The 9,516-nt window shown below is 41.6% G+C and overlaps 1 protein-coding gene across 1 annotated transcript; it reads right to left on the minus strand.

Annotated features, from left to right (window-relative positions):
• Positions 1-1,307: 1,307 nt before the first annotated feature.
• On the minus strand, positions 1,308-2,702 carry LOC138753097 (clumping factor A-like). The gene has a single exon (XM_069915686.1). The coding sequence runs from the start codon at positions 2,700-2,702 to the stop codon at positions 1,308-1,310; it is 1,395 nt and encodes a 464-aa protein (XP_069771787.1).
• Between the last annotated feature and the right edge of the window lie 6,814 nt (positions 2,703-9,516).

Genomic DNA, 9,516 nt, shown 5'->3' on the forward strand with positions numbered 1-9,516 from the left:
AAAATGCTTCAATAATATGCATCAATTTTTTTTAAAACAGATAATAAGTACACAAAATAGGTAGTTAATATATATTTAGAGTTACCATAGTGCAAGAGGTAATAAAATATGGTGTTAGAATAGTGCAGACAGTCTTTATGCGATTTCGGAGCAGTCCATGGTAAGTATAATGGGGAGGCTCAAAAGCCTGATAGCTTTTGGAAAGAAACTGCTCTAGAACCTAAAGGTGCTGGTGTTCAGACCTGGGTACCTTTTACCCAAAGGTAGCAACGAGAAGAGTTTGCGAACGGTGATGGGGAACCCTTACAATAAGTTAGTGCTTAACACAGATGTCGTTAATGAATGGGTGTTCATATTCCTGCTAATAAGCTCAAACACTTTTGGTCCCATAGGTTAATGTATTTGTTCTGAGTACCCGATATTATTCCGAACCTTTCTGTCAAATTTTGACTTTTCAGCTGCACCAAGTATGGATTTCAGTTTATATGCGTGCGTGCATGCGTATACACATTGTACAATGTATATAATAATAAACTCATTACCTCATATTGAATCCAAGAAATTTCCAAAAACTTTGTTGTAGAAAATCATTAATCATTAAGCAACATTTTTAATAACTTCCTTCTATTTTACCTTATTTAATTTCTGATAATGATAATGAGATAATGAGATTTTTTTTAACATTTTTACTCCATGTAAATAATCCTGGTATTCAGCATACTTCCTCATAAAATAAATTGACATTCTCGGCATGATCCTGTTGAATCTCTGCCACATACTCGATCTGCTTTGATGGCCTTTTATAAATGGATTTCAAAAATTGCAGTTAGAATGCCATCCACATCAAATCAATATTTTTTTTTAGCCTAACATCTTAATTTATTACTCTTGTCCTCTAATGAACACCCATTTTTAAATCCCAAATCCCACCTAACAATTTTTTACTTATTTACAGGAAGTTCAGGCCATTCTGGTCTTGGGATCCACTGGTGATAGCCACGATGCAGCTCATCATTACCATCAGTTAGGAGCACAGGTGCTTACTCTAAATTCCAAGACAGTGGTTCTCAATATCTAAGTGGGCTTCATGGCATGGATTCCCCTTGTTTGGGCACTCATCACACTGGCTTACCAGTCAGTCAAAATAAAGACAATAAGACAGTAAAATAAGAAGTGCAAGGTCATATAGTAAAGTAGTCCTGAACATCAGAAAGAGTGATGTGTGAATTATCTGCATCCATTGCATATGATCCAAGTAGCCCCTTGTGCATCCAATTCATTTACAGGATTGCAGCATGTTGCAGTAATTAATTATCCAGTTCATTGGCTGCATGCTCCGTCGTGAGCTCACTGTCGAGCTCCGTCGTGAGCTCACTGTCGAGCTCCGTCGTGAGCTCACTGTCGAGCTCCGTCGTGAGCTCACTGTCGAGCTCCGTCGTGAGCTCACTGTCGAGCTCCGTCGTGAGCTCACTGTCGAGCTCCGTCGTGAGCTCACTGTCGAGCTCCGTCGTGAGCTCACTGTCGAGCTCCGTCGTGAGCTCACTGTCGAGCTCCGTCGTGAGCTCACTGTCGAGCTCCGTCGTGAGCTCACTGTCGAGCTCCGTCGTGAGCTCACTGTCGAGCTCCGTCGTGAGCTCACTGTCGAGCTCCGTCGTGAGCTCACTGTCGAGCTCCGTCGTGAGCTCACTGTCGAGCTCCGTCGTGAGCTCACTGTCGAGCTCCGTCGTGAGCTCACTGTCGAGCTCCGTCGTGAGCTCACTGTCGAGCTCCGTCGTGAGCTCACTGTCGAGCTCCGTCGTGAGCTCACTGTCGAGCTCCGTCGTGAGCTCACTGTCGAGCTCCGTCGTGAGCTCACTGTCGAGCTCCGTCGTGAGCTCACTGTCGAGCTCCGTCGTGAGCTCACTGTCGAGCTCCGTCGTGAGCTCACTGTCGAGCTCCGTCGTGAGCTCACTGTCGAGCTCCGTCGTGAGCTCACTGTCGAGCTCCGTCGTGAGCTCACTGTCGAGCTCCGTCGTGAGCTCACTGTCGAGCTCCGTCGTGAGCTCACTGTCGAGCTCCGTCGTGAGCTCACTGTCGAGCTCCGTCGTGAGCTCACTGTCGAGCTCCGTCGTGAGCTCACTGTCGAGCTCCGTCGTGAGCTCACTGTCGAGCTCCGTCGTGAGCTCACTGTCGAGCTCCGTCGTGAGCTCACTGTCGAGCTCCGTCGTGAGCTCACTGTCGAGCTCCGTCGTGAGCTCACTGTCGAGCTCCGTCGTGAGCTCACTGTCGAGCTCCGTCGTGAGCTCACTGTCGAGCTCCGTCGTGAGCTCACTGTCGAGCTCCGTCGTGAGCTCACTGTCGAGCTCCGTCGTGAGCTCACTGTCGAGCTCAGTATCGAGCTCAGTATCGAGCTCAGTAGCGAGCTCAGTAGCGTGCTCAGTAGCGAGCTCAGTAGCGAGCTCAGTAGCGAGCTCACTATCGAGCTCACTATCGAGCTCACTATCGAGCTCAGTAGCGAGCTCAGTAGCGAGCTCAGTAGCGAGCTCAGTAGCGAGCTCACTATCGAGCTCAGTAGCGATCTCACTATCGAGCTCAGTAGCGATCTCACTATCGAGCTCAGTAGCGATCTCACTATCGAGCTCAGTAGCGATCTCACTATCGAGCTCAGTAGCGATCTCACTATCGAGCTCAGTAGCGATCTCACTATCAAGAATGATCAGCATCACTTAAAACTATGCTCTAAATTTTAAATGGGAGATTCAATATAGTAAGTGTCACCATGCATCTTAAACTGATGTGGAAAATATAAATCGAGGAAGAAAATAGAAGATTAGAGTAAAACAGTGAGAAAAACCAAAAAGACTCTGAAAGCCTCATTTGGTATGTAGGAAGGGGAAAAGAATGGCAGTTCCAAATCTGAGTCTTTCATGAACAGATGAGAATTGTTATGAAGAATAAGGAAATGGAAGACAAAATATTTTTGTTTATCTTCATAGAAAAATCATAAATACAATCCTGAATAAGAAAATTAAAGAAATTAATATTAGTAAGAAAATACAAATTAGAAAAGTTAACGCGTGTAAAATCAGATGAATCCCAATGACCTGCTGGTCTACACTGTACAGTTTAGACAGAGGTGAATATGGAGATGGTGGATATACTGGTGATCACTTCACAAAATTCAGTAGATGAGAAGGTAACAAATGCAACCTCACTACTTAAGGAAGGAAGGAAAGAGGAAAGAGGAATCTATTGACCTGTTAGCCTGACCAACAGTTTGGAAAATGTTGAAATCCAAAGTGAAGAATGTGATAAAAATTATAGGGCTGATTAATCTCTTGTATCTATTGAATATCTGTTTGATTGAGATGAGAGGGAGCGAGTGGATTTGTTATGTCAAGATTTTGGAAGGTTTTCAATAATCTCATACAGATAAGTGTTTCCCTCTCTTCTTTACTGAATCCTCTACTTACTTTGGTTTTTATCCCATTCTCTTTAAATTTTACCCCCCTCCCTTCCAGTAGGTTTCCCCCTCTATCCGTCTCTGCTTCTCACACCTTCTGTCCTATACTAATCTCTGATCCCCTCTCCCAGCTGCTTTCTCCATGTATGAATGTAATTTGACCAATTTTTTCTTAGCCTTGATAAAAAGTTCAGACTGAAATATTAAGTGGCCATTTGAAAACAAAATTATTTACAACATGGTAGAAGCCAACTCCAGCCACATAAATCTATGCTGCCCAATTACAGCCAATTCACATACAAACCCAAACATTTTGAATGGTGGGAAGAAATCAGAGCACCCAGGTAAAACCCAGGCATATACAGGGAAAATGTACAACTCCTTACAGACAGTGCCAGACTCAAACCTGGGTTGCTGGCGCTGCAATAGCATCATGTGAACCACTACGCTAACTGTGCCGTCCCATCTGCCCATGGATGTTATCTGACCTGCTGAGTTCTTCCAGCAATTCCTTGCTTACTCCACTATCCAAATCACAGGCTTGTAAAACTTTCAAGACTACATTTAAAACTTGCATCTTTTCACAGCCAATCAATGTTGGCAGAGCAGGCATTTCTCATCAACTTTCAACATCAACAATGGAGATGTGGTGCTGGAATAGGGAAAGTGGGGATGGCTATTTGACAGTAGAAGTGGACTGGCAATAGGAGGGAATGTGGATATTGGCATGACAATGGGATATGAGGGGTCAATCCACGGAAGGAAATGAAAGCTCAGTCAAACAGTGGGTGTGAATGTGCCAATGAAAGACAGAGAGAGTGAGAGAGAGGTCATTCTGACACTCATGATGGAAAGGAAGGGAAGATGGCAAAGGTAGAATAGCTGTAGGATTCCCCCCTCCCCCTCCACCCAAGACAGAAGGGTATAGGTCAGTAACAAGTTCTGAAGGGATCTGAGGAAGAATTTTTTCATTATTGTGGTTGAAATTTTAGTGGTGGATGCAAGAACTCTCACAACATAACAAGTGTGGAGGTAAGAAAACTAAATAAAATGGAAGGACCTTTTCTAAGTACCTGAAGTGGACATGTCTCTGTGCTGTATGACGTTTTGACTGTGATTAGTCCCACTGTGTAAGAGGCCAGTCCGGCAGTGAGTAGTTCTTCCAAATTCCAATGCACCCTGATGAGCTAAAACTGGCCCTAGACAACGATAGGATGCACAGTTTGGGAAGTCATACGAATACATCGAGGGACGTGGAAGTCCTGTTCTTTCTGTCCCCTGATATTTTGGACCCATTCAAAAAATTTACAGAAAGTAGACTTATTCCCAGATTTTGAGATAGTTAATTATCGTGGGACTGCTTTAAATGAACATCACACACAGAAGTGGACTTCATATCCTGTTTGCTCTTTGTGCTGAGTTTACTTTAAGCTAGAGGCTTCATACAAGTTAATGCCAAGTCTCCTAATAAGATTTTCAGGACATGAAAAGGGGTTGTTAATTATCCTTGGAGGGCCCGAAAAAGGAAGGGTTCTTGGCTTGCTCTAAACTTGGCTGAATAATATGTGCACCTGCAACACACTGACAAACATTATGGAGTCCTCTGTAAAATGTTTTAAAGTGTAAACAGAGTAAGATTTTATCATAGTTATTATTCATTGTAATTAATATTCACAAGGGGTGCCAGCGGCAAAGGGCACTTCTCCTCCTGTACTCGACAGATAGGCCATTGAACAGTAGAGCTTATGTGAGAAGCCCTGTCTTCCTTTAGTGGAAGAATGGTTGCAAAAGGATTGAGATGGTCTAGGTCATGTCTAGCAGTCACTCTAAATCAAAGACATTAGTACAAAATCAAAGAAAGTTCTCACCATCCTTGAAAGATGTTCTACGTACACACAGACTCATGGAGGGGAGAAAGGTACAAAGAGGAGATGGACTCCTGCTCCTCATATGACCTTGCTCTTTCAAAAAAAAACATTTGTTTGTTTTATTACTGTTATCTGGCTTTTTTTTTCATCGTTCTGTTCAAAGAAACAGTTAAAATAATTTCTTCACAGAACAGATTTAATACAAGTATGTAAGCATAGCAAGGAGTTAAACTATCAGTTTAATAAATCCTTCCCAATAACTGCAACTATTAACAAATGAAAAAGAAATAGAAATGATAATGCAGTAACAATCATGTTGGTGGCAGGAGTCATGGAAGTCTGATGTGCTTTTGTATGTAAAGGGATAGCCCTCAGTTACCAGAGAAGTACCTGTTACCATTCAAGCTTAAAGAACTCCGGTAAAGCCAAGTAAGGGAGGCGAGCAATGCACAGCAAACATCTACTAAAGGTTTTGGATTTCTTTTATTCTTTGCCTCCTAGTTTCAGTCAGTGAACCTGAAAATGTCTTCTTCCAGATCATGAATCCCATTGGAACACATTGATTTAGCCATTAATTTGCCGAGATGGTTAACTTAGAAGATCGTTCAATGCTATTGCAGCATGAGAAATCCAGGTTCAAATCCAGCACTGTCCTTTAAGGAGGTTATATGTTCTTCCAGTGTTTGTGTGGGTTTTACACCAATTTCTTTCCATGTATCAAAGACATACAGGGTTGGTAGATTAATTGGGTGCATTTGGGTGGCACCACTGAGTGAGCCGGAAGGGCCTGTTACCATGCTGTATCTCCAAATTAAAAATTAAAATTACAATTATAATTCCTGATCCCTTAACTGAAAAGGCAGAGAAAGTACTTCAGCAAACAACCAGCCAGAATCCCAGGACCTCACAAGTCCAATGAGCTCCAATCAGCTCCAATGAGCTCCAATCAGGGAGGATAGAGACGAAGGTACAAAACTCTACTTCTCCACAATTGGCAATCAAGTGACAAACTGGTTAAAAATGGCATTAATTTTACAATATGAAGTTCTGTGTGAAGATTCTGGACAAAGATAATTTCATAATGGCAAGCGCAAAAATTTCCATAAAGCACTGCAATCAGGCACTGTGGCAGGGTAAATAATTTTGTTTTTCCCATGTGATATCATGGAATCTTTGGCAGTTTTAAGAAGCCATTTTGACTAATAATGCTGAAAATTAGTTCAGCATTTTTCATAAGTGGGCTACAAGTCCCACTGAGTCATATTCTGATTTTAAGTAACTGAACATGACCTTAATTATAGATGACTATTGTTGATAACTACAAGTATACATTGGTGATATACTTTGTAAATTAACAACATTTTAATTTTCAAAGCCTTTTTTAAAATTCCTGCTGATGGCTTTGATTTAAAAATAAATTTAATTTTAGAACCTTCTTTGAGTTCGTTCCATTATGAGTGAGGCTGGCGTTCATCACACATAAAAAGTAACAGAAATTAATTTTGTGTTGGGTAATTTTGATAAAACCTTGCAGAAATAATAGGCCTGAATGAGAGGAATGCTCTGTGGCAAATTCAGAAAACACAAATAAATAGAAAGAGCGCATGAAGCAGAGCGCATCTGAACTGTGCAAAGGCATGAACAGTTTTCATGCCTATATTGACTGATAGTGTCTGATCGTGCTTTCATTCAGCAGCATTTTCTGTTTATCATTCTCTCCTCTCTGTGAGGAGGCAGAGAAAAACCACCTACACCTTGTCAGCTGAATAGAATCACAGGAGAAGGGCAGTCAGTCAAGAGAGTTTAACAGTGATGCGGAAGAAATGTTCAGCAGTGATGTCCAGAATCTTCACACAGAACTTCATATTGTAAAATTAATGCCATTTTTAACCAGTTTGTCACTTGATTGCCAATTGTGGAGAAGTAGAGTTTTGTACCTTCGTCTCTATCCTCCCTGATTGGAACTCATTGGACTTGTGAGGTACTGGGATTCTGGCTGGTTGTTTGCTGAAGTGCTTAAGATACAAGCAGCAAATGGAAAATTGAAAGTCTTCAGATGCTGGAATATGAAATTAAAACAAGACATTGAGCAGAAAACAGCAGACCAGCCAGCATTTATGAAAAGAGAAACAGAGTTTCAAGTCAGAAATGTTTTTAACTTGAAGTGTTAAAATTCTCTTTTTCTTTCTGAAGATGCGATCCAACCTGCTGGCTGTTTCTGCTTTATTACACAAAGAGCAAACCTTCCTACGATCCTCATGTGCTCACCTGCCAATATTGAAGGAAGCTCGAGTTCCCTTCGCTTCCCGGCTCACCTGCAGCCCAAAGCTTGGAACCAAAAATTCCATCTATGCATTGACTATACTGCCCTTCAATAGCAGAGTTGCTGTACTTCTTGACACTTTGCTTGTCCTTGTCATTGGATTGTGGCTTCTTAACCTGTCCATTGATCATAGTCTTCAACATACAATGTTGAGGTTGACTCCATATGGAGAAGGCGGACTTTAGAGGAGGAGGAAGATACCTTTGAAACCTACCGGATATTTAAAGGGATAGATAGAGTGGACATGGAAAAGATTTTTCCATGGGACAGTCTAGTACCAGTGGACACAGTTTCCCTTTAGAACAGAAATGATAAGAAATTTCTTGAGCCAGAGGGCAGTGAATCTGTGGAAATCATTGCCATAGGGCAGCTGTGGTCTGTCATTGAGTATGTTTATAGCATATGTTGACAGGTTTTTGAATAGGGTGGGCATCAAAGGTGATGGGGAGAAGACAAGTGTATGGGATTGGGAAGAAAAATACATTAGCTGTGGTTTCAATGATGTAGCAGACTCAAATCCTATGGTCTTATGGATGCAAGCATCTGGTGTTGTTTGTATAGATTTTAGGCTTTGCCTCTCAAGGATCCTATAACTCATCATATTCAGAAACTTAGAGAGCAGAATAATATTTCTGTGACAATGGATGTGAAGATTTTCAATCTTTTCATCTGCCTCAAGTACATGACAGACAAAATTCTCCTGTGTTAAGGTGACCAGCTTGTTGTGCCAGATGCATGTTACATTTATAATTTCCAAATGAGATGATAATTAAATATAACAAAGGGAACTGATCCACATTGAAAAGAGCATCATGATTGGTAGAATTTTGTATTAGCTATTCCTATTCTGTGCCTTGACAACAGGGTTCTCAATTCTAAATGCTGTGCTCAGCTTGCTGCATTTTTGTCCATCCAACTCAATTTATGGTAACTTAAATACACATGCTGCAATGAAGACATGCATTTTTATAGCCCCTTTTACACAACCACTTCGAGGCGGGAATTTTGTGCCTTTATTGCACCATGCCTTTTGTGTAAAAGGTACAAAAATAGAATGGGGAGCCATTGTAGTCCCGCCTTTAAGCCAGCAGTGAAGGTAGTCACAGCGCCAAATCGATGTCTGTGGGAAAAGGGAGAGCCGTCAAGCTGGGACCAGGACGGGAAAGCATGTCTGCGTGTACGTTAAACGTCACACTTGACTCCACAAGTCCAACCTCTTTTGCTCCTAGGATGCCAGCTTGCTGTGTAAAATACATTATGTTGGCATTGTTTGCTTCAGTGCATATAAGCAAAGCCATCTTAATGACGGATCATCTTTACGGCAGTGTGGTTGGACCTCTGTGTAAAAAGGGCTGATGTTTACTTCACTTTGTCAGCAGGAAGGTCATAAAGGGCATCATAAACACTGAATTGGAAAGCTGATGTACACAATTGTTGGATAATTGTTACACCTAGATTTAAGTCTCTAAACAATTAGATAATATTTCAATTTCTGCTTAATAAAAACAATAATCATGTTTATGATCTAATTTAAGCAGAGATTTGGAGGCTGAGGTGACCTCACAGAAGTTTACAAAATGATAAGGGGCATAGACATCGTATTGTTTTCCCTTGGAAGGAGAGTTACAATCAGTGGGGAGGATTGTTTTCTATCCCTTTCATAATTTTATGTCTCTCAGATCCCCTTTCATTCTTCTGAATTCCAGCAAGGAAGAAGTTACAGGTGATACAATTTCTCCTCCTAGTCAAATCCCCTTATCTCCAAATTCAACCTGATGAATTTCCTCTGCACTACCTCCAAAGCCAAGTAAGGAGACTAGAAGCAGCTTTAACAATACTCTGTACTGTTACAGGTGAACCTTCCTCATCTTGAATCCAGTTCC

This window comes from Narcine bancroftii, chromosome 2, assembly GCF_036971445.1.
Source record: "Narcine bancroftii isolate sNarBan1 chromosome 2, sNarBan1.hap1, whole genome shotgun sequence".
NCBI lineage: Eukaryota > Metazoa > Chordata > Chondrichthyes > Torpediniformes > Narcinidae > Narcine > Narcine bancroftii.

Excerpts from the sequence above, each read along its gene's own strand:
- LOC138753097 (XM_069915686.1), bottom strand. The coding sequence starts at position 2,702 with ATGCTGATCATTCTTGATAGTGAGATCGCTACTGAGCTCGATAGTGAG.